General features: G+C 38.4%; 1 protein-coding gene across 1 annotated transcript in view; it reads left to right on the top strand.

Annotated features, from left to right (window-relative positions):
- LOC120568842 (collagen alpha-1(XI) chain-like) overlaps positions 1-25,061 on the top strand; it is a 92,628-nt gene extending 67,567 nt beyond the window's left edge. The window contains 22 exon segments of the mRNA XM_039816565.1: positions 3,501-3,608; positions 6,527-6,580; positions 7,027-7,080; positions 7,586-7,639; positions 7,931-7,984; positions 9,238-9,345; positions 9,521-9,574; positions 9,829-9,882; positions 10,350-10,403; positions 13,696-13,749; positions 16,281-16,388; positions 16,679-16,732; positions 17,288-17,341; positions 17,921-18,028; positions 18,589-18,642; positions 18,742-18,777; positions 18,871-18,924; positions 19,453-19,729; positions 21,509-21,621; positions 21,817-21,885; positions 22,149-22,382; positions 23,408-25,061. Coding sequence (XP_039672499.1) covers positions 3,501-3,608; positions 6,527-6,580; positions 7,027-7,080; positions 7,586-7,639; positions 7,931-7,984; positions 9,238-9,345; positions 9,521-9,574; positions 9,829-9,882; positions 10,350-10,403; positions 13,696-13,749; positions 16,281-16,388; positions 16,679-16,732; positions 17,288-17,341; positions 17,921-18,028; positions 18,589-18,642; positions 18,742-18,777; positions 18,871-18,924; positions 19,453-19,729; positions 21,509-21,621; positions 21,817-21,885; positions 22,149-22,382; positions 23,408-23,554 — 1,956 coding nt within the window. The 3' untranslated portion in view covers positions 23,555-25,061.
- Positions 25,062-26,530: the final 1,469 nt, after the last annotated feature.

Below are 26,530 nucleotides of genomic sequence, written 5' to 3'. Positions count from 1 at the left end.
TTACAGTGTGTTCATGGGATAGGCAGCTAGCGGATAGTGAGGAGATGTTTGCTGTATGTGACAAAAAATGTTGTAGCCTAAAAAATGCGTCACATCACTTAGAGCACCTTTAAGTTTAAAATATTTACTCAAATTCAAGGCCCCATGAAGACAAAGACAGTGATGATGCAAAACAGAAATTGGAAACGCCAAAAGCCAGTGGGCAGATCTTTTTAACTTGTCTCCAGATGAGAGTGACAGAATCATGTCAGGTTCTGCAGCACAAGACCCTGTTATTTCCAATCATGTTCCGGAGAGCAATGCGGACTCTATACAGGTTTTTATTTAGACTTTACCATTCCTGGCTGATTGTGTAATAATCAGTTAAATGAGCTGTTAGTGTTTAGATACGGAAAACGGATATCGGAAAACTGGACACTTGGCTCTTAATGGCGCATATTTGAAGAACGCTGTTACAATAAAGTAGCCTGATTCATCAAAAAAAAATTCCCAGATGGGCAGACATTAATTACTGTTTTAGCCAGGTCAGGGATACATTATGCAAACAGTTTTGCTTTATTCACATTCGCCTCACAGTCCAAAAACCTTTGGCTGCCGTCCCCATTTATTTTATTTTTTTTACACAAATTTCATTTTAATCACAACTATTGCTATCAGCAGGGCACCCCACAAAGACTTTTGTCATCATGGTTGTTAACAGCTTTTCCTTTAGAAAGTTTTTTAGCACCCAGCCATCAATTACATTGCAGTTCTGTATTTGGGATTTCTTGAATTTGGAGTCTCACAAATCACAATGGCACACCAACTCGCCAATCATTTCCATGTATAAACCTTATATGGCACCCGGTTTAGCTGAGAATACTGCCTGCCTTGTATGCTGCAGAACATCCTCTACTCATCCATCTCATTAACACAGCAAAAAAAGTCCTGTTTCTACAATAGCTAATGGCCTGAGGGTGAATAAGAGCTCATTGCTGTAAATTATCAGGCCTTAACAACCATTCTAGCAAAAATTCAGCATCTGCAGCGCTCTGTGGGGGCTAGAATAGACCTGGTGAGACGGATTGCCGCGAGCAGGTAGTGCACACAAGCTGAATAACAAATTATTTAACAGTTGTTTGTGTTGGTGAGTCAGTCTGCTCATGTGTATTCATACCTTCATAACTGGGACCCGACTCATGCTGTGTAGTTTCACCATTATCTGCCCTCTTTCTATTACTCCAAGTTTAATGCTGTTATACATTTCAATTATACTATCCACCCCACCTCTCAATCCAGGAACAATGTTGGTGTTTTCAGGGAAAAAGAATGATCCAATTTTCTTTTCAGCTAAGGCTTAACGAGGTTTACAACAGCTCATTCACCAGTATTGTCTTTAAGATACAACTAAGGTCAAGCAGTTGGAATGAAACTCTATTGATCTTAATTAGGATATGGTAAAACATCCTTTCCCACAAATCAATTGTGTTTTTATATTTAGCAGTAAATATTTTATCAGAAATATTTTTTAAATGTTTGTTTCTAACATAACATGAGGAGAACAACAATCCTTAAATAGCCACTTAGATTTGTTTCAGGCACAATCTAAACATATAATAACATCTGCCTCAGCATGTGCGTGATGCCTCCAGGCCTAAGCACATATGCCCGCAGGTACTAATCATATCTAATTCAGTTACATCAGCCACATTTCAAATTTTAGATAGACCCATATAAAAATAACTACATAGTCCTGAGAAATGAAACATTCACAATTTTAGTACAAGTTGTTATTCATTGATTTATGATGATTAAAGCCCCTAAGAAATAATTTTTGTAATTAGAACTTCAGTGTGTGTTGAATGCACATATTTCTGCTCTCTTACAGCTGTAATACAGAAAACACAGACAGTTTTTCAGAACGTAATGTGTCAAGTCTGGGGAATATACTTTTATGGCACATTTTAAATATTTAGCTTCTCTTAGCTCGACTTACACCACATGCACAACTTTACACATTGTCTGATTAATGGAGATGAAAAGTCATTCATTACAGTGGAGGGGAAACGACGGACAGTAACAGACTAGTGCCCCCTTGTGGCAGTTTGATCTGCCTGACATCGGATTAGTGATACCTTGGATTGTTTGTGTCCTCTCGTAAACAATATCTTTTGTTTTATTTTGCACATTTAGACAAAAGAAAACCGTTTGATGTTAATGATGATTATAATGTAACTGTAATTAAAATGTATTTTTTACGCTTTCCCACCCATTATCGGCAGGCTTCATGCTCATGATCACATAAACACTTTGCCGTTGTTGGATCATTTCACTAATCATGAGAAGCAAGCTACCCCAATCAAGCTTTGCATTTTGGTCATGATAACGGTTCTAGGCTTCCCTAAATGTTATTTTGGCTGTTCCATCTAATTCCATCAATCGAAGAACTCCAATGTGTCATGAAAAATAGTGGAGCAAGTTGTGCATGTGGTGTAACAATGAAAGACAAATTATGCAGCATTTAAGTTCAAACACTTCACAGACACACTCATTTCTGATTCCGATCTCCCTGAGGAGCTGTCGGAGCAGTCCGATTTGTGACTTTGTTTTGGTTACAGTCTCTCTAAACTAGTCCACCTTGTCTGCGACTCTTCTGTTCAAATCTGTACTCATGCTACCTGTAATCACCTAACATTTTGCTTTCTAAACTGCTCTACATTCAGTACCAGCACCTGAGGCTGCCTACATATCCCAGGGCTCAGCGAGAGCTCCACAAGCACTTTCAAGTGCTGACATGCGTTTGAACTAAAAACTCCCAGTTTGTCAGCACTTCGCTCCTTCCCTGTAGTCTCCCCTTTTTATCCTCTCTAGCCCTATGCACCTCTTGACTTCACAGATGAAGTCAGCATCTTTCACATACACTGTTTATTATAACCCTGTGGCTAAACTGTACTGTATCCTGCATTCCCTGATGAGGCGCTTTGGTACTGTAATCTGGCTGCTGTTTTCCCATGTAGCCCAGCAGCACAGTGGCCCCATGGCTAGAACTGTTGCCTCACCCTTGTCCTTTTCTCTAAATGCTTGAATAGCCTTCAAGATTTGCAGGTAGACTCTAAACTTTAAATGGCCTGTGAGTGTAAATGTCTGGTTATGTGTTAGCCCTGAGATAGACCCCTGACCTGTCCAGGGTGCATGCTGAGAAAAGGTCCAGCCCCCTCATGACCCTGAGCAAGAATATGTGGGTTTAGACAATTGACGGGTGGAAGAAATTGCCATAAAATGACTTCAGAAAAGGCATTAGGGTAAACTGTCTGTCCTAATCTGTGTTTGAATACGAGCATCGACCCACCCTCCACCATGTGAGCTTGGACATACTCCATCACCTTGAAAAGGATTAAGAGGGCAGAGAAATCCCATAAGAGAAATTTCACTTGTGGTTGTGGACTTGCATTTGCCGAAGCTTTGGCTAATGAGGATCAGAATAAAGATGTTTAGATTTAATGAACTTTGACCTCCCACAGGGCAGTGATGGTGAGTCTGGACCGAGAGGACAGCAGGGTATGTTTGGCCAGAAAGGAGACGAAGGAGCCAGAGGATTCCCCGGTCTACCAGGACCCATCGGACTACAGGTAAGGTCAACATCTTTTACACACACACACACACACACACACACGCACAGACACACACACACACACACACACACACACACACACACACACACACACACACACACACACACACACACACACACACACACACACACATTAATTCCCTTTCTCTCCTTCTCTGAACACATGGCAACCAGATCACGAAGCCTAGTAGATATGCACATCACTTTTCCTCTGTCAGAGCCAGCTGGAGCAGAATGAGTTCTTCCACACCCCTTAAACCGACAACATTTCACCACTCCTTTACATCATTTACATTACATCAAAACAGAGCCTAATTTATTAATGCAGCCTCAGCTCCTAATATCACTTTTCATTGCTCCTGGGAAAGTAATGCTTTTTCCCCCTCAAGGACTTTCCGTAGCATAGACAGTGCTCAAAATCCATCACCATTGCTAACATTTTGCATTTGGCATTTTGCCGTGCCGTTAATAGGGGAGGGAATGCTGCTGTTGGTTTTCCATTCAGACTACATCATTATCATGCAGTAAACCACTTCCTTGCAGTGGTTCCGGGCCCATATAAGAGACCAGCTGCCGTGGTAACCTGTATTCAATTAGATATTTTAATCAATGTATAGTTTAAATTAATTTCTCTCTTGCAAATATGGTCCACAACAGTATTCATTTCCTAGATGATTTAGAGAAAAGAGGCAGCAACTCTGAAGCAGGCAGGCAGTCTTGATGCTGTCAGGTATCAAACCTGTGACGCTACAAATAGTCGAGCTGTACACCCTGCCTACACAAACATGGACTATGCAGAATAAAGGCTGTGTAGAAGGGGGATATTTGAGGGCTTTTATCAATATATGACCAGCAGTTTTATTTTCCACTTCAGCACACGTTAATCTTATTTCTAATGGTAGTAGTTCATTGATTTGTAGAAAGTGTTTTTCATTGAATCATGCACAAAGTATAAGCAGCCATTTTGGTATTAAAATTAGACTACTGGCATGATACTTTTGAGAGAAGAAGTAACACATTCATACACTTGCAAATTACACGAGAGAAAGATAAAGCAATAAAATGTGCCTTTCCTCGTTTAAAAAAAACTTACTTTCATAGTGTGGTATAACCAGTAGCTTGTAGTGGCTAAGGTTAACTAATGTAAGCTAACTTTAGGTAGATGTTGCTCTGTAACTGACATATCTGAGTCATGTCACTGACACACTGATAGATAATCTCACTTCAGGAAACTGACTAAACAGTATACAGTGTTTGCTTTTAAATTTCTCCATAAGGATGTAATACTACGATTAAGACAAAGCTGTACATTATATGACTACCACCCCACTCTAATTTGCTCTATTTAGCTCTCTTTTCATCCAAACTGCAACAAGTGAAAGAAAAGCAAAAGAGCCCAGCATTGGCTTATTTAAGCCAAATGAGCTGAAGTTGAAGAAACTTGCTTTGGTGGCAATGAATAATGAAACAGCACATTTTAGAATATCTAAAAGTTTTTTTTTTTTATATTTTTTTTTTTAAATTTTTTTTTTTTTTAATTTTTTTTAATAAAAAAAGCAGGGAGAGAAATTTAAAAAAAAAAACCTTTTGTTGGGTGGGGGGGGGGTAGTTTTTTTTTTTTGTTGTATTTGTTTTAATTGGGCATAATGCACTCCATCTCCACTCTTTTAATTATGTTTAGCTAAGCTGCCCTTCAGTAGATGGCAGCAGCCACTGTGAGCTCAGCTCTTCAATTTAATTATCTGTAGCATTAATGATTTTTGACTACGGGGAATGAATGCCTTCGGTTTGAAAGGCTTCCATCATTTAGGCCTCTGTTTGCTGTGGAATATTGGAGTCTTTGCTGAGTGGATGCATTGTTCTGATCAAAAGGTTAAGATGTGGATGAAAATGGGAATTAATAACAGATTTTATTACGCCAGGCTAGTCAGAGAAATATTAAATCATAGGTAAGCATGTATTTATTTGCTCTGACATGTGAGCAAAAGAGTAGTTATGTGCGTATTTATCTGTTTGTGTGGATGTTAATTTAACTCACAATACACCTCTTCTTACCGGCCTTCTAATCCATTAGTACATTTTTCAAAGAAACCTAACATGAAGCATTGATCAAGGGCCTGTCACATCCAAACATAATGCATGAAATAATTTGATGCTTAATTTATTTTTCCATTCTTACTACCCTCATGCTTTATTACTGTGACTTAAGTCCCAGGCAGAATCTGTTATAAAGTAGCCTTCTCTGCCATTCCAGAGGTACATTAAATCAACAAAATGGGCTGAAACTACACATATGTGATCTCAATGATGGATTTCCATGTCATTTTGGTTTCACAGTAACTTATCATTACCACGGCTTTCCACCCATTGAATATGCATGCTCCATCATCAGAGCTTAACTAACACAACAAATAATAACTGCAATTATGCAGATAGACAATAAGCAACAATAGCATATGAGAGCTCCTTCATTTGTGTCACACATACACCTTCCCAAGTTGTATTCAAACTGTTTTAGTCAAACATGATTGAATCCCAAAACTGGAAAATACGCACCGCCTGCACCGTCCTCTTTGTTTCCACTTTCCTGTGGACATAGATGGATGGAGCTCCCACCCTGCAATTTACACAGGCTGATTATACCCATGCATCCCATACCCTTTAATTACAATAGGTGTCCTTTTTGACTAATTGTGTGTTTACACTCAGGGGCTCTGCTTGTATTAATGCATTCACCATCACAATGCATTCTAAAGCTCACTATTCAATACACATCATCTGTAAGTACCTATTAATGAGCAGCACAAATGTATTCCTGCTCCTTTCTGTGGATTTTCTAATGTGCCGTTTTGTCTCAGTTGCTGCTACACATGACCCTTCTTTCTTTGTTCTGAAGAATATGTGCCTTCTTTGCAGGGTTTGCCCGGCCCTCCTGGTGAGAAGGGAGAGAATGGAGATGTTGGACCAATGGTGAGTTCAGCTCTTTCTGTGATTTTTCTCTGTTGCAGCGATTCATATAGTTTTCGTGTAAAACCCAGACACGTGGGAAATAGTGCTGATTGTTCTGAAGTGTTGGCTCGTGGCTGCATTTGGCAACTCCTCAAGCCAATTAACAGATCTTTTGAATTCTCTAGAAGATGTATTGACACAAACATTTCTACTGGTGAAAACATGCTCTGTTCCCATGCAGTATGTTTTTTATTTACTTGCATTTATTAATTTAAAAAATACTCTGAATATAGCACTAAAGGGTGGTGACTAAACAAATACCAAAAATATACATTAGAGCACCGGGTGATTCTTTTGGATTTATTTTTTACTGTGAAAGTTTTACCTTTTGTTTGCCTTCTGCAACATATAGAAAGTTATATTGGCACGACTACTATACTAACCACAACTTCTATTTTTGCTGACAGGGTCCACCTGGTCCTCCTGGCCCCAGAGGTCCTCAGGGTTCCAGCGGTGCCAACGTAAGTCCGATAGTTTTTTTTTTTCTTGACGGGGCTTCAGTCATACTCATACGTAGGGCTGGGTGCCGATTTCAATACTTTTCAGGTACCGACCAAACTGCCTCTAAAGTATCAAGTACCGAAGAAATGCCTCGTCATTCAAGACCCAAATTCAGTACTTCACCGACATGCTTCTACCAAGATCTAATAATGTTTGTGAATGGCTGTCTAGTGTTACACGTCGCAGAGGCAGGCAGAAAAAACTCTACATTACGCACAGAGACGGGGCTCATGTTTGTGCCGTAATGTGTAATGTTGTAATTTCTTTTTGTTTTATAAAATTGGTATCGAAAAAAGTATTGTTTAGGAACCGGTATCAAAGTCTCGGGATCAGTATCGGTACCGGTATTGAACAATTTTTTTAAAGATACCCAGCCCTACTCATACGTCTTTGTCAATCAAAAGCACACATTTTTCTCGTATGATTCTTACTTCCCTAAATGTTCTCATTGTGATTTATCCACAGGGAGCTCAAGGTCCTCCCGGTGGTATTGGTGCAATGGGAGGTGTTGGTGAGAAGGTAAGAACCAACGTCCAGACGATTGTGGAAGCACTTTCCAAACAATTCCATTTTTTTTTTTTTTTTTTTTTTTTTTTTTTTTTAAATAGTAAATTATTTGGAATGTTTCTCTTTCTGCTCCTGCAAGGCACTGCCATTTTTAGTACCATGTAGTGCATTAAAAGTGTGTGTTTGACATCAAAGTAGATGTACAAACCAAAAGTTAGTCAGCTGATAACACTATCTGGATTGTTTATTGCAAGTGTGATATTGCAAGTGTGATAAATCCACATTTTCACTGTGATCTAACAGGGAGAAACCGGTGAAGCTGGCAACCCAGGATCAGTTGGAGAGCCTGGGATTGCAGTAAGTACAGTGTCATGTTAAAATACTGATGATCTCATTTAGCATTTGTTATTTTCAAAAACAAGATAACTGATCATTTATACATGTGTAAACAGCACTTAGAATGCATGGCAAGAAGCCCAACACACAATCTGGCAGTGTGTCCTTGTGTACATACAATACAGTATGCAATTGTGAATTGTTTAAACAATCATTCTGTGAATAGAAAATCTGTGAGTGCAGCTAATTAAGTTGTGTTTATTATTTGACACTTCAGCTGTCTACTTGGGCTGTTCTACCTCTGTGTTACTGCAGGCTGATGTGTAGCGATGCTAGCAACCTGAGGGCTTTTCAGCACATAATTAGCTCCACCTCCACCGTTAGAGGTGCTATTAATCTAACCTCCTGTACGAGGCTGTTATTAGAGGCAAAAGTCAGAATATGCCAGGAGTTATTTTGTATGAAAAAAGCATCACAATAGCATGGAGGTGTTCCCCACAGTAAATGTAAAATGTGTCTCCTAACTCATTTCACATCAATGAGGACTCTATCACCTGCATTGCTCCATATGATATGCACAACATCAGTTTCATAATGCAGCATCAGTGTTTGGCTACAAAAATGCCTCTGCTCTTTACTTTTAAGTATTTACAAATCAGAGCAGTGCCATTGATCCGGGCTAAGCACTGGTTGTGTAGACCAGGCAGTCCTCACCTTAGTTATATGTATGGGCTTGAGTCTGAGTCCATCACGTTGTATTGACGTATCAGCATTCTGCTGTGTATCTGTGAACAGTGACAGATAGACCCAGTGTTGCACATCACATCAAGGTCAATTTTAAAGGTGCCATGCTGGCATCGACAGAGATGCACTCTGCTCTAATGGGCCAACTAACGATTTTGGGCTTGCCATTATTCTCCAACTGCTGCTCTTAGTTAGAGCCAAAGCTTTAAGACACTGACACTATTACTAGAGCAAACAAAATTATATTATAATAATAGGACTTTTTTTGTGTAATCATTTAATGGATCAAAATAGGATTTTAAAATGAAACTCCTGAGCAGATGAAAACAGCTTCATTTTTGGTTTATTTTTTTTTTAGCTCTAAGAGCAATACTAGTTCTTAGAAACAGTTTGGTGCATTTTTTTATGCCAGTTGGTGTGACAGATTTCATAACGTGTATGTGCCTTATTTTAGCCTGCTATTGTCAATGAAGCGTGGATGGCTTTATGTGGTCTTCCTTGTGACAAGCCTGTGATGCGTTTTTCCACAGGGACCCAGAGGAGAGACTGGTGAGAAGGGAGAAACCGGGCCACCCGGAGCTGCTGGACCCGCCGGCCCCCGTGGACCCTCTGGAGATGACGGTCCCAAGGGCAACCCCGTATGTTCCCTCCACTGTCACACACACAGCCATGACTGATGCATTCTTTAAGCTGTCAGCTGCAGAACCACTGTCACATTTCTCAGTTGAGCTGTCTTCTGTCAGACATTTTGTTGACACAATGTCAAATATCTGAGTCAAGCTCAGTCTTCTCAGTGTCTCCATCTGTCTGCAGGGTCCTGTCGGCTTCCCAGGAGACCCTGGTCCCCCTGGTGAGCCTGGTGCTGCTGTAAGTGCTACATTTATCCCTCAATTAAGCTTATTTTTAGGATGATGTACCATTCAGTGAGTAGCAATACATGCCTTTATTACCAATAAGGTCTTGTTTTTTTCTCTTTTTAATGTGACATTCTTGATTTTCCCATTTTGTATAGGAGGATTTTGTTATTGTTTGTATGTAAATTTCTTGAATGTGACATTAATGTAGACCCTGCGTACAGTATAAGATCTGACTAACGTTGTCATTTGTGTATTTTGTTTTAGGGTCTTGACGGTTTACCAGGTGACAAAGGAGACGATGGAGAGGCCGGACAACCAGTAAGTCTTACGTGATCTGAAATTGTAGAAACGTGCCATGTAAACAAATCAATATATCCAGCCAATCACATTCAGCCACTAAACTTGATTTTACATGTACACAATGATGTGCAAGAATACAGCAAGATGAATTCCTTAATTTGTGCAGTAACCTGAGAATGCAGAATAGTTTGAATTATCAGTATTTTGTTTATCTAGTAACTGAATTATGGGTTATTTTCAACATTCCGAATCTAGAAAATGTGTACAATAAGTGAAATGAAACTTCTAGCAGTGTAATTTGAAATCATGTTGCAGTTAATTGTACATTTTAAATTCAGCTCTGTTGAAATCGAAACAAATGTAACTATATGGTGAAAGGGGTGTGAAATAAACCCAAAAAATTACATTTATCACTAGGGATATCTCATTATGTAACAACACTTTTTAGTTTTGTGGAGTTAAGTGTTCCATCTACTCTATTTTAGGGCCCTTCAGGTCCATCTGGTGAGGCTGGAGTACCAGGACCTCCTGGCAAAAGGGTGAGTACATTTCTAAAATGATGCATGAGATGATACTTCTGCTAACTCTCGAGATGTTCTCTATTTTTAGATTCACAATGCTCTTGCAGGCTTGCAAGCTATTACCCACTGTAGAGTGATACACATTTATGATAGCATTATATGTTTGGAATTTAAATTACTATGTACTGTATATGTTTGACAGGAAATGGTGCCCATTAGGTAAACTGTATGTGTGGAATAGCCAGTAATTGCAGAAAGACATCATCCTGTAAGAGAATATTCAAGTATTGTGAGTTTGACTTGAAATCTGCTGCTCCTAATGTCAGGAAATGAATGTGTCACTTTAATTTCTGGCGCTCTATGTTCCCTCTGTCACATCAGACTTGAACTGACATTATTTAATTTCACTAGCGTGGCATTTTTTACGATGCATTTCATTTACTGTAATAATGTTTTACAGTTAGCAATAAAGCACACAATTAATGTACTGTATGAAAGGCTGGCACAATATGGCAAGAGAGAATAGAAACTGATATTTAGTTCTGTTTATTTAAGCCAAGATGATGCACAGTAAGTGTAACTTATCCTCCAGAGTATGGACCAGCTCTGCTGCCATCTCTGTATATTAATACAAACATAGTATACAGTATGTATACAATGTAGCTCTTGTATGTCATATTAATGTATGAACACTGTTTTTTTTTAAATGAGTAAGCAGTGATAGAAAATAGGTATATTTACTCAAGTACTGTAGATATTTGAGGTCTGTGTATTTTACTCCCATTTAACGCTATTTTCTACTCTCTTCTCCACTACATTTCAGAAGGAAATATTGTACTTTTGACTCCATACATTTATTTGACAGCTATAGTTATTTGTTAGACTAAGATTTTACATTAATCTTAGTAATCTTAGTACTTATAAAACATGATTACCTTAAATAGCATACTACATCAATTGCTTATGATTATACCAGTGGTTCCTAACCTTTTTGGTTTGTGACCTTTTACAAAAAACAATGTTTACTTGGGACCTAATGTCTTGTTTGAGATATCTAGTTGTTCAGATGGTTTCACTGAAATAACTGTTTGAGTTTCAAACGGTGTAAAGTATCCAATGTATCCAATGTGTTTACAAAAAAGCAAAGATTAGAGGAAAAAATAAAGAAATACAAGTTTGTTTATTAATTAATAATCTCACAACCACTCGGATTTGTGTTGTGACCGTAGACTGTTACTATGGGGGTGGTGATGGCGCAGTGGATATGACACGTGCCTGTGGAGTGGGAGATCTGGGTTCGATTCCCACTGCGATACATCAACCAATGTGTCCCTGAGCAAGACACTTAACCCCTAGTTGCTCCAGAGGCGTGTGACCTCTGACGTATATAGCAATTGTATGTCGCTTTGGATAAAAGCGTCAGCTAAATGACATGTAATGTTAATATTAATGGACAGAGCATGTGTGACGTTGGATAAAAGCGTCAGCTAAATGACATGTAATGTAATGTTAATATTAATGGACAGAGCATGTGTGACATCACCCATTGGTTTGTGGAGATCTGCTATGAGTCGTTGAGTTTGCCGTTACGGGCGCAGCCATCCTGGTTGCGGATGTGATGATTTTAGACGAGAGGGAGGAGTGAGGGAGGAGCCACGTTACGTTACACACTTTCACTGGCAATTACATCATAGCAACGCCCTAAAACACAAAAATCAATAAGACCATAATTCAAAACATGAACATCATTCTGTGTTGCAGAACACTTAAAACTAGCGATTGAGACCATAAACTCATTCTGAAAATGTTTATTGAGGTAATAAATCGAGTGAGAAGTGGGTCACTTTCTCAAAGACTTCTACAGAAACCAAACTCCTTTTGCAACCGCATGTTTCACCCCCTGCTGGAATTCAGATAGAATGCAGGTTTAAGGCACTTCTGCATTTGCAGCACTTCGCCGAACCGGATGCTTTCTCCATTTACATTTACAGTCTATGGTTGTGACCCACTGGAAGGTCCCAACTAGGTTAGCAACCACTGGACAAACCTATCTACTGTACACAATAAAACTAGCTCTGCCTTGAACTCCAACAGTAAAAGGCTATTTTGATGCATCAGTATAATATTACAGTACATCAATCACAATCACTGATACTTGTATACTAGTAAAGGATCTGACTACTTCTTCCACGACTGTGAATAAGAAATGAAGCCATGTGTTGCATTGATCTACATTGCCATTTTCTCGACCTTGGAGATTTCAAAATTTCAATACAATTTACATATAGTTGTGGTTGAAACACATTCATTTCTCAAGCTTGTCATGACCACACAGCTTATGGTGAGATCCTGGACAGTCCTGCACAGTAGATGACCATCCGGTAGATACAGTAGCAGCTACCTGAGATACAAATGTCTAAAAGATTTTTTTTCATTGTGGTACTTCACTGCCAAAAATGTTCTTTGTTAAGCATCAGACACACTTGTTTGCTTGTTTTCCTGCAATTCGGTGGCTAGAATTAAAATGCTGACTCGGAGGGTTGATCATACATTTTAAAAACGTAGGTATGGTAAGCACTTTTTAGACCCACAATTTGTATTCCAAGGGATACTATCCAGGTGACAGAGGCTACAGAACAAATTAGATCCCAGCTCCATGTCCATATTAATGGACTTGGCAATATTATTTTTTCACCAAGGTAATTCGGGGTCTCTTTCCCAATATCTCTTCGAAATTGACTCAGGTTTGGTGCTCATTGATGCATGTGGCTTCTTGTCTACAGCACACACATGCCTCCATACACACATTCACTAATGCACATACACAGTTGCCAGGGCTCATAACCTACATTGAAGACCGATGGCTTTTGTTTGGTCTATTTGATCATGGTTCCTAATGGCAAATGACAGCCCACTTACGTACAAGGTTTTGACCAGAGGCTGTTTGGTGAAAATGCTGATGTGCTTTTAGCTCAGTATGTTTGGAATGTAGGGCAATCTGCTTGCACTGATGTTGCCTGGCCCTGCAAAACCCTCTCTCTTTGAAAAAAGATTCAAGGTCAGATGATGCATCAGCTGAACAATTAGTATGTACTGTACATGAAACTACTGCTGGGCAGCAAATGTTGGAGAACTCCCTTGTAGAGAATACTTGCCTATTTTGTGTTGTTTTCAATAGGTTTATGTAAAAGGTTTTGACATGAGGGAGTATAGTTATTAAGGTAGTTTTTTTGTATTACAATGATATATTTGTATATTTTAATTATTCGTGTGCAAAACTATAATTGCATTTTGTTGTTGTTTTCCTCAGGGAACTGTTGGACCAGCAGGTCAGGAGGGCAGACAAGGAGAAAAGGGATCCAAGGTAAGTTGCTAACTGTCTGACATTAGCTTGACTTTTACAAATAAAATCACCTAATAATATTAGCTATAAGATAGCTCTTATTCTTTCTCCGATCAGGATTGGATAATTGTATGGAAGCAAAGGAAAGCCTTAATTTGAATCTTATAAGCAACTGAATACCTATTTATTCTAAATTCTTTGCTAGCAAACCTTGAACATGCCAAAATGTGAAATATGTCTACATGGAGTACATAGTTATTCTACAACTACACAGTGTGGAGAATAAACTCTCCAATAATGAATCAATATTTACATGGGTTTAAATAGAGCTTTTCCCAGTAATTATTTCCAGGAAACTTGTGTTATCAAGTAAAATATTAGTATTAATATTATAAAATGTCACAATTAGGTATTAAAGTGCTCATATTATGCTTTTTGGCTTTTTCACTTTCCTTTGTTGTGTTATATATCTTTTTTGTGCATGTAAAAGGTTTACAGAGTGAAAAAGCCCAAAGTACACCCCAAAGGCACTTAACCATCACCAACAGAAAACACTGTTCATAAACTGCTCCAAACGGCTGTATTGTAGTCCAGCCTTTACTTCCGTGACGAACGTGCGTCACTTTGTAACACACGTTATAATGCTTGCCTAGATGCTAGCATGGCATGCCCTCATACTCTGCTTCTGACTGGCTAGTAGTCCTTACCTAGCTACTGCGCATGTGTGACTCCCAACAAAGATGGAACAGAAGTGAGATGCCTCACTCTGTAGCTAAAACAGAGAGCTCAACACACAGGGTGAAAAGAGGAGCTGCAGCAATGTGCAGTACAACAAAAATATGGTGTTTTTAAAAAATTAAACCATGTAAACCTATTCTGATATAACCTCTAAATACAATTATGAACCTGAAAATGAGCATAATATGAGCACTTTAAAGGCATCCTGTGGAGTCTTGTAAACAAACAAAAGTTACGTTTACATTCAGTTTTGCTCACCAAAACGCATCGTGTGTATCCGCGAGGTTAAACAAGAGTGTCAAGTGCGTTTCCATCCTCATAAAACACACCATTGTTTACATCCATGTTTAGCAGCTTGCAGTCTTTTCTTCTCAACCTTTGTTGGCGTATTACTGCATATCGAGTGCATGTTACCACCACCTGTAGATTAGCGGAACAGTGGGACACCATTAGTAGGACTGTGTATCGAGTGCATGCACGAGATAAACAAAGCAGGGACCCGCTCATAGAAAAACAGCTTTGTAATTTGTATGGCCTGTCTTTGCTTCCATAAATGACTGCCAGACTTCACTGCCTAAAAGGCAGTTAATACAAAAATGGAATGAAATGTCTGTAATGATATCAAGAGCAAAGTAACACTGATTTAAACTCGTTCCTGTAATATATTATGCTCTAGTGTACATTTATGTGTTCACCTCAGATCCTGTAGGTTGTAAAAATTGGTGAACTTGTCTCAGCAAAGAAGCAGTGGGGTTTCCCGGGGCTATCAGCAGATTTGATTGCTTTGTTAAACATGCTAGCGCTTGCACAGTTGAAGACCATCAAATAGGAAGAATCTTTGTATGTCTTAAAGAAATTGTTTGTCTCCGAATCAGTTGGCTCAAAGGAAAGCACAGATAGAAAACCTGACAAATCTCAGACATAGCCTCGCTCTTTCTTTTGTTCTTTGTCGTTCTCCATCCCTCACACAGACACACACACACACACACACATATGTACAAAGTACACCTTCTGTCCACATTGAGATAAAGGATTAGAGTTGATTTGATGGAGACACAGCAAAGCCTGCATGTTGATCCTAGAGTGTCAAATCCAGGCCTAATTGGTTGTCAGAGCAATTTAATCCCCTCCTCCTATCATCCTAGTTGATATGACAGCTCGGAAACTTCAACACATAAAAACTCAGCAGGAACAGCTCAGAGACAACAGATGAAATCTGGTAACATTTTATCTGTTTGAATGTTACAAATCCTCGAATCCTTCCAATCTGAGGTTTTTTGTGGAGGCAACACGTTGCATAATATCGGACAATGTGACTTCTGAATCCATGAGTCCTTTAATTATCAAGTGGAATAGAGGTCTTGTTGCCATTGCTGAAGAGACTTATTTGATCATACACATTGCAAAGTGACAGTATTTAAGATGCTGTGTGGAGTTTTTGAGCACCAGTATCATGTGGAGCAATGTTTTTAAGAGTGAGTCCTGCTTTTGTTTGTATCTGCTGCACAAGGACATACTTATATACAGTATGAACACAGTGTCTGAAAGATCAGCTTTTCAAGTGTTTTTTAAAGGAAGAAATTGCATTTAAAATGTTTGTTAAGACTTAAGGATACACAAAATTACATTCTGTGTGTCTAACTAAAACACAGAATGTAATTTTGTGTATCCTTGAGTCTTAACAAACATTTACAGTAATCTTGTTGCTCTTTGTTCACAAAAAAACTGCAAACAATACCTTTAAGCGCTCAGACATGTATGAGCCGGAGACCGTGAAAAGGGAGTAATTGTTATTTTGTTCTGATGTTTTATAGGGCGAAGCTGGAGCCGAGGGCCCTGTTGGGAAAACTGGACCTGTGGGACCTCAGGGGACTGCTGGAAAGTCTGGTCCCGAGGGACTGCGTGGAATTCCTGGCCCTGTTGTGAGTACATTTTGCTCATAAAAATTTGTCACTTTTTATGCCACAGGTTTCACATTATATTTTGATTGAAATGCCACATCTCAGAATTTAATGAATTCATGTTTATGGAATAAATGACATGATTGAAAGTTCTTGTATTTAAACTACAATTATAGTATCATGGATACTTTTTGGACATGTATTGCTTCTTAAAATACAGTTTAGTAACTAGTTTAAATCTTTAAATCTAGTATTTAGATTATTCTCATGTTATTTGCCAAATACTGTAATCATTTTGTCTTTATTTTCAGGGTGAGCAAGGACTGCCTGGTGCTTCTGGTCAAGATGGCCCACCAGGACCTATGGTAAGACACGTCCCACCTGCTCAGTAAAACAATAGTTGTAGTTATTGTTCAGTCAAATGTGCTGACTGCAGATACTGTAGCACTGTTTGCCACTCCTTGTTTAATGTTTTGCATGCTTTTAGCCAAATAAAGGACATTGGTCAAAAATGTACGGTTCAATATACCAGGTATTGGTGTGATAACATTACAGTATTGTAATAATGTAACGGTTAATCGATTAGAGAAAATTAATTAGCAACTATTTTTCATAATTGAATAATCGTTTTAGTCATCATTTGAGGAAGAAATGCTAAGCATTTGCTGGTTCCTGCCTCTTAAATGTGAGAATTTGGATTTTTGGACTGACAAAACATGACATTTAAAGGCATCGCCCTGAGCTGTGGGTTAATCATGAAAATAGTCCTAGGTGCTCCCCTGAATTATTGCTTACAGCAGTTGGAAAATTTGAGAATGGTCACCATGAATGCAGAGATCTGCAACGGCTGCCATTGTAAAATAATGTGTATTCATTTCGCTGTCAGTTATGCTTCACAAACTGATTCTTTCCCTCCACAGGGACCCCCTGGACTTCTTGGTATGAAAGGTGACTCTGGAGGAAAGGGAGAGAAGGTAAGACATTATTACGATGCTAATCTTAAATTGCTTTATTGTGGATTTCTCATATCTGCTTATGCGCCTTATCGGAAGCTTCCAAAGTAAGCAAACATCTGGGCCTATTGCCTGTATCTCTTTGTTCAGTCTCTCCCAGTAAGGATGAAAAAAGCTTCTGCTCTGCGCCGTCACACAGTGATCTAATGCAGTGAATGAATATGTATAAGTCCAGTAATATCGTCGCTGGGATGGTCATTGGTTATATGCCAGCATGCAGTAGTCAGACGCAGATAACAAAAGCTCTGCCAAGCAGCAGGTGCCATTTACCATTGTTAAATGTGACGGCCCCTATGAACACACATATTATTTATAGGCAGAAATAAGACTGTACTGAGGTTGTGTGGCCAGACATAAACTGTGCATAAACTTTTTCATTTTCTGCAAATGATGAATGAGCAGAAATTAAACTTTAGGAGATATGAAAATTACTTTTTGTCTAATGCATAATTGATACAAATATTGTTTTGCTCTCTAAATGTATGTTGATGCTTTTGTCTCACTTTTTGTTCTTTATTTTTTCTTCCCTGCCTGCGCCAGGGTCATCCAGGTCTTATCGGTCTGATTGGTCCTCCTGGTGAGTCTGGAGAGAAGGGAGACAGAGGATTGCCTGGACCTCAGGGTACTGCAGGTGGCAAGGGTGATGCTGTAAGTGTCAGGCAGAGTATGCTTTATTAAAATATACTCTCCATTGTCTCCACTGGTTGTGAATCTCATAAAGTCATAGCGCTGCATGTTAACATATTTTTAAAAGTGTGACCTACTAAGACTTAGAGGTTAAAATCTCACAAGACCACTAACTTATTTTATTACAGATATGAAGACATATTAGAGTAATTAGGGCTGGGTGTTGTTGTTCATCGACATTCAGTAAAATCATGTCGGGATCACATAGAAATAGTACTGTTTTACAAATTTCTGGTTGAATCTGAGATCATCTTAACATAAACTAAGTTTGTTTTACATGTGTCAAGAGTATGATCTGATGTAATGCATAACAGTAAAACCCATTTTGTATTGAATTTGCCTATTTTGATTTTGCATGCATTTGCCATATTGAAAAATACTTGTATATATTAACCAATATGTTAACCATATCTCCAGCCCTAACTGCAAGACATTTTGGACAAATATCCATCCATCCAGTATTTTAAATGAGACTATCTATCTATTAATTGCATTCTGACTGATCTGTTATCTGTTATAAGGGTGGTACTGGTCCCCAAGGTCCTCTCGGTCCTCCTGGTCCCCCTGGTCTTTCTGTAAGTTCCATTTGTTATTGACCAAAACATTTTTCCACTTTGTAACATCATGACTCTTCATCTCTTAATTTTCTTTTTTCTTAATTTTCTTTTCAACAGGGCCCTCTAGGACAGAAGGGTTCCAAGGGATCAACCGTAAGTTGTGTTTTCTTTCTTTACCGTGTTTTGATGCCGTTCATTGCTCGTTATGTGTTTTAATTATGTCAACGGTACTTTGTTTTCTGTCAGGGTTCAGCAGGTCAGAAGGGAGACACTGGACTGATTGGACCACCTGGACCACCTGTAAGTTTATTATCATTAAATTTAGATAGTTTTACCCAAGCGTAATTGTTAAACACATTATACTCTAAGAATGCTCTAAATGTGCATGAACTGTAGCTTTATGATTAAATGCTGTACTCCCTACAGTTGAAACAATTAGTTAATTGATTAGTCAGAAAATGAATCAGCTGTTTTGGTTATTGATAAATCATTTCAGTCTTTTTTTCAAGAAAAAAAACATTTGCTGGTTCCAGCTTCTCGAATATGAGAATGTGCCACTTCTTTCTGCTTTATAATTGTGTAAACTGATGTTTTGAAGCCTGTTTTTTTTTACAATTTTTTGACATTTTTGGATGAACAATTAGTTGTGAAAATAACTGGCAGATTAAACAACAATTAAAATAATCGTTGAATGCAGACTGAGCACTGACAAGATTCTAGATTCTTCTACGCTGGAATTGACAAAGGCTGTGCACACATTGGAAAACATCCCTTGATAAATATGTATCAATAGAATTAATATGCTTGACCTAAACCTCCGTGTTGCAGGGTCCACCCGGTGACATCATCCAGCCACTGCCCATCCAGCAGGCTGCCAAAAGGACCAGACGGCAAGCTGAGAAGCAGGGAGACAAGGCATTGGCAGACAAGGCATTGGCAGACTATGGCGTAGATGGCCTCGGTATGGAGGGAATGGAGGATGTCTTTGGATCCCTCAACAACCTCAAACAGGACATTGAACGCATGAAGTTTCCCATGGGCACCCAAGACAATCCTGCCAGGACCTGCAACGACCTGCACCTCAGCCAGCCTGACTACCCAGATGGTAGGGCGGAGACTGGTTTATATTAGTAGTAGTCTATATCCACAATGTTCCACTTCCAGGATTGCTCTGTTGCCGAAGGAAATTCCGCTGGATTTCACTCTTTTAGGCCTGTTGTCCCGTTACCTTCCGCTTTCTTTGTGTTGTCATTTTAAACTACGGTTGATATATGAGGACTATGGTTAACTGCTCCTCAGATCTCTGCAGGGTAAATCCAGACAGCTAGCTAGACTATCTGTCCAATCTGAGTTTTCTATTGCACAACTAAAACAACTTTTGAACGTACACATGTTCCACCAAAACAAGTTCCTTCCTGAGGCTATTTTGCAGCGGCGCTGTGGCTCTGCCCGTTGCTTAGCCGCCCATGACGATTGTGATTGGTTTAAAGAAATGCCACTAAACCAGAGCACGTTTTTCTCCCATCCCGGAATGCTGTGTGGATTAGCCAGACCCTCCTCCGTAGCGCAATCGAGGAAGGTCTGGCAAAGCGAGACTATATTAGTATTAACCAATGACACAGGATCTATCAATAGTAGAATTTGGTCTACAGTTGCAGTCGTAGCAAACAGTAATCATACAGTATAGGTCAAGTGTCATGTATAGCCTATTCTATTCTATTTACTTTTAGAGTTTCAGTTCTATTAAAAAAAACTCTTTAGACAGGGTCCTCTTACTGTCTAGCTGCCAAAATCCTGAAGAGAGAGAAGAGTTAATAAAAAATGTTGTCCTACTCATCTGAGTCACCTTTAAAAGCAGCAGCACAAGATTGTTATGTACTTTTAGTGCCTGGGCTTCGCCTCTCAGGCTACTTAATTCTAGAGATTGTTGAGCTGTATGAAAGGAAGACTGCAGGCACTACTCAGGGTTGAAAAAAAATGCCACTTCTGTGCATGTCTTTGGGGGCTTACATTTTTTTTTTTACTTTATTTACATGTAATATCTTTATAAAAGTCATTAGCATCAAATCAATCAAAGATAAGGTAGTAAAAGACAAAGCTTTTTGTAGTAAACAACGAAAAAAAAGAAATTCATAAAAAGGGAGACTAAACATGATTGTAATTTAAGTAATAATGCAGGTTTTACATTTAGTTTTTAGTTTCATAATGTTATTTGCTAGATTGATATATAAATGCAGGAACTAGCATTCCCATTTTTTCCTGTGCATTTGGCTAACCAGAAACAGCATTGTGTCTTTTGAAATGAAAGTAGGTTGCAACTAAACTTTACATTGTCTATTAATCTGCTGATTATTTTCTCAATTAATCGATAAATGGTTTGATATATAGAACATCAGCAAAATGTGTTTTCTTTTAAGTTCCCTTCACAATATCCGAGAGCAGAAGGTGACATCATTAAATGTCTTGTTTTGTTCAACCAGCAGTTGAAATCCCCCAAATATTCAACTTATTATAATGTAAGACAAAACAAAGAAGATAATTCTCACATTTTAAAACCAGGAACCATGAAATGTTTTTGCTTGAAAAATTACTTAAATAATTAATCAATTAAAAAAGAAAAGTTGCTAATTGATTTATTTTCAATCAACTGATTGATTAATCAGCTAAATGTTGCAGCTCTAAACCAAAACTACACTTTTGGAAAGAACAAACAACAGTTACAACTGGAAACCTGACATACATACTACATCAGTGTATTCTGAGACAGTTAAGCTCTGATGATGTAAACACTAAATAACAGCAGTAGGAGTAACTCTCTCGGAAGCCAAATCTGTGCTTCTTGCCCCTTCCTTGGCTCTGTGTGATGGCTGTGTTTCTCTCTCAGGTGAATACTGGATTGATCCAAACCAGGGCTGCATAGGAGACTCCATCAAAGTGTTCTGTAACTTCACAGCAGGCGGAGAAACGTGTATCTTCCCAGATAAGAAATCTGTAGGAGTAAGTAACAGGCAGATGTTAACATCTGTTAAATACAGTATGAGACCTGAATCAAATGGTTTTTATGACAACAAAAAACAAAGGAGGTATTTGAAGCTATTTAGTTAAAATCTGTGTATAGCTATTGCAATAGTGTCACGTTTTAAAGTTCTCCAATTGTCATTCACTTTATCTTTTTGCTGTTTTTCATTATAGGTTAGAATATCCAACTGGCCCAAGGAGTCTCCAGGTTCATGGTTCAGTGAATTTAAACGTGGCAAAATTGTGAGTCAAACCACATGACTTTTTCTTTGCTTATTTTCTTTTCTATTACCTCCCCGTGGATGTTCACATCCTTTTTAGATCAGTTTTTTCAATTTTACAGCTTTATCACACCAATCTCTCTCTTCTTCCTACCCTGCCTTCCTCTGTTATACATCTCCCCCCATAATTTTATTCAACTATCTTGTTCCTTCTTTCCCCCCTTTTTCCATATCGTTTTTTTTTCCTCATTCCCCTTTTCCTTTTCTCCATCTCTCTACCCCAAGTTGAGCTACGTTGACATGGCAGAAAACACCATCAACACAGTGCAGATGACCTTCCTGAAGCTGCTGAGCTCCTCAGCACGGCAGAACTTCACCTACATTTGCCATCAGTCCGTGGCCTGGTACGATGCCAAGGCCGACAACTACGACAAGGCGCTGCGCTTCCTGGGCTCCAACGATGAGGAGATGTCTTACGACAATAATCCCTTCATCAAGCCGCTGATGGACAACTGCTCGGTAAACACAAATTTTCTAACTTTCAGTTTGCAATTAAACTTTTACTAAATCCCATGAAATCCCCCTAATCCTCACAAATATGTAGACTGTTGTAGAAGAATGTCATACAACAATGTTTCTACAGCTACAGACCAGAAGAATCTGTGTGTTGAATCTGATATTGGTTAAGAAAACGTCAATCCTCTTTTTATGCACTATTTACAGTATTTAATGGTTTGTAATAAAATGTGAAGGTATGGTTGAAATGATTAGATGATTAACCAGTTAGTCGATCCACAACCTTTTTTGATAATCGATTAATTGTTGAATTTCTTTAAGCAAAAAATGCTAAACATTCACTGGTTCCAGTTTCTCAAATTAGAATATTTAATGGATTTCTTTGTTTTTTTCATTATATTAAATGGAATATCTTTCGGTTTTTTAGTCTTGGTCTGACAAAACAAGCAATGTGGCTTTACTTTAAGCTTTGGGAAACGTTGATGGTCGGGGTTTTTTCTATTTTCTATTTTATAATCATATTGATTAATCAGGAATAAATTGTGCGTTTTAGATAATTGCAATTTCAATAACCTTTTTTTTAATAATACAAAATAAACAATGAAGATGTTACCTGGGGCTCTCTTTCTAACATTTTACAAACTAAACCGGTATTCAATTGTTTTAAAAATAATTTAAAGAAGGTGTCTTACATCTGTTATGTAAGTGTAAGAAAAAGTCAGTACAGTATCTGCTGTAAAATTAACAAAAACTACATATCATAGGCGTTCCACTAAGGCTGCAGCTAATGATTATTAACACTTTACTTGAAGGTATCGACATAATCGTGTGACACTGTCATGAACGTGTCATAAACGTTATAAACAAGTCATAAACGTTTATGACTTCTGTCATTAAGTGTCATTCGGTTTTTGTCATGACAAGTTGACATGTTTTTTTTTTATGATGATTATAAAAGGATCCTAAAATGTTTTGCGACCCATACTGCAGCACCCAACTACATAACTGTCTGTCCTTTGTGTTCACAGCTGAAGCAGGGCTATTCAAAGACTGTGATGGAGATCAACACTCCCCGCATCGACCAGTTGCCCATCATTGACGTCATGCTGAATGACTTTGGGGAATCCAACCAGAGGTTTGGCTTTGAGGTGGGCCCTGTCTGTTTCCTCGGCTAGACACACACCTACTCCCCGCTGAAGGACAGGGTCAGAGGGTACATATTAACACCCACATGCTGAGATCCGACAACCTTTACCTTCTCTCCCTGTGAAGCAAAAAAACCTGTGTTTTCTTTTGTTGCCCGAGAAGATCCACTCAAGCCCGGAGAAGAAGAGTGCCCCTAGGCCCTGTCATGAAAGCGCTGACCAGGGGAAACTACTCCTCGCCCTTGTAGGGCCAGAATCACATGACTTTAACTTACATGTTGTAATGGGAGTGACATCAGGAAAAGGACATTTGATGCCGTGGCGTACAGTGGCGCACCTTCGGCAACAGAGAGAGGATCCACTCACCCCAAGCCCCATCCTCCCTTGTCCTCCCCCTCCCACCACGCCTCCCTCTCTGGATGCTCCAGGTGCTGCTCTGAATAAAACCACAGAGGTGCTTTTGTGCAGAATCACAAAACACTCAAGGTGCTACAAAAAGTGCTTTTTGATAAAACTGTAATTATTATTATTATTATTGTGTACAATATTGTGCCTTTCTGAATCCACCCTAAAATCTTGCATGTTCCCCAGCTCTTAAGTTTAAATAAGTATTTGGTAAACAATATAGAAATAAATCTAATGAATATAGTTGATGTGTGTTGAAAACAAATTTGCTAAAAAGAATATCTATTGAAAACATTCCAATTTGTAAAGTACAAAATAATCCTTTTGTAAATAATATAACTTTCAATATTTGATTTTTATGAGAGCTAACACAACTGGATCATAAAACACAACTCTAAAAGCATTCTGTCTTTTTTCATGACAATGACACCAGTTGGTATGTCCATCGGGATATTAAGCCATAATAAAATGATATAGTAATATAAATATTTTAAGAAAGAGCTTATTCTTCCAAACCTTATTCACCCAGATGTTATATTGTACCTCAGTTTCTTTTAAAAAATGTGGACATATTTGGCTCTTCACCCGTGTTTATATATTGATAACACAATCAAGTTTAAACATTATTTGTGGTGGCTAACTTACAATTTATTTTCTGTGGAGTTAAATTTGTCCAATAGTGTCCAAAAGCTCTGTTGATTTTCTTATTTGTAATGAACAAAATGTTTCATGTGCCTTGAATTGTTCATTCAAAAATATTAAAACTGGATTCTGAAAAATGCCTGTATTGGATTGTTGGCTATTTGAGTGCAGAAACGATTAATGTTCTTTTTGTGATTCTGCGCTGCCCTATACATATCTCCTTCCTTCGCCATTTGGAGGATTAGTGGCTCCAAGTGTTGCCGTTCATGTGATTGATTCTGCTGAGCCCAGGTGCTGTGATCTCTTTCACTTTCTTTCTCTGAATCAAATTTGACTTTGATCATGATATGTTTGCATCTCCACCTCTCTAGCTTAAAGCTATGATAGCATAGACTTCGGAGCCGCTTTCAAACCTGTGTAATTACAGTATGTTTACAACCTATGTACAAATGAAATAAATGTTTGGTGCTTTGCCAAATGCACATTGCAATCGTTTGCATTCACTTACAGATTATCCTATATTTATAGATAATTGAGTCCATTGAACCAGTGTATCGAGACAAAATGCATGGTCACACGATGAATGCTGAGATCCTATGTGCCAACACTGGATGACAACAACACTCCCCAGGCTGATTGGGCTTCTACTGCATCACTGTCTGTGTAGAAAATAAAGTCAGACCACATGTCAGACAGAGAATCTTCACAGTATGGTAAAAATAATTAATTGGATTTCAGTACCCTTGCCTCAAAAATGTTACAAACACATATTCTGTTAGTGGTTTGTCAACATTTAGGTCAATTCATAGTATGACAACCAGAAAAACATTCACTTTTCAGCACAGAGACAGCGCCAATTGAATGATATGTATATCACACAACATACTGGGTCATTCCAGAGAGTTCAGTTCCATTTATCCACATACAGACATACATTTGAGATGGTATGTGGTATCTTAATTCCTATTCTTCACAGTCAAATGGTTTGCTTTTCTGGTATCACATGAAGTGTAATTTGCTACATAATCCACATAGTGTTGACTTAACAATAGCTCACTGTAATGCTGCTGATGCATCTACAGCAAATGACCATAATTATCTTTTCTCCCAGGGTGTTTGTCATTTTAGCAATGGTGAGGATGAAGTAACAGATTAGGTTTATAATAATGAAGAATGCAAACCATGGACTTTACAAAATAGATGATTTTATATAGATGTTTGTTTCTGTCTGCCTGTAGTGATGGTGAATGCAATGTAATGTGTAACAGTATCTCCACATTAACGTACTTGTATTTGGTAGGAAAACACATCAAAATAAGACAAAGTATACTTTCTTTTTCCAGCTGCATAGGATTATGGTTTTCAACTCACTTTTGACACAACTACAACAACACGAATAAAAAAAAAGCCCAAACAGTTTCTAAATGTTCATGCCCATTGTGCGATTAACAATGTCACCGACTCCTCTAGAGAGCTCACAATAATGTCAAGTTGTCAGAACAGACATCATTTTCAAAGAAAGTGATTTTGAGGCAGAGTCACAGTCACAAACATACAACAAATAAAATTTATATTTTGCTTATTTATGCAGTATTACCGTCCTTTCTTTGATTCAATAGACCCTGGTTGTAGCTGGCACACAGTACAGCATTATGATAGCTATTTGGCTCCCAATATTGGTCGTGAAAAACATTCAAATCTTTATTAATTTTCCTTGCTAACTACAAAACTCACATGAACTAACTTCTAACACAGCTTTGTTATCCTCCAAGTCTCAGCTGTGTTTTTAACCTATACAGAAAAACTGGCGTGTTTGACTGGTGTGAGGTCTTTTTTTCGTTTTTGACTTTCTGAAACTGCTTTCATTTTGCTGTGTGAATCATTCTGTTATTATAGCTTTCTGTGCGCACTTCATAAACCTGAATGTTGTCATCATGTTTTTGGAAGCACATATGGTGA

Source organism: Perca fluviatilis, chromosome 11 (genome assembly GCF_010015445.1).
Source record: "Perca fluviatilis chromosome 11, GENO_Pfluv_1.0, whole genome shotgun sequence".
In the NCBI taxonomy this organism is placed as follows: Eukaryota; Metazoa; Chordata; class Actinopteri; order Perciformes; family Percidae; genus Perca; species Perca fluviatilis.
This window is presented reverse-complemented; position numbering and strand designations above follow the sequence as displayed.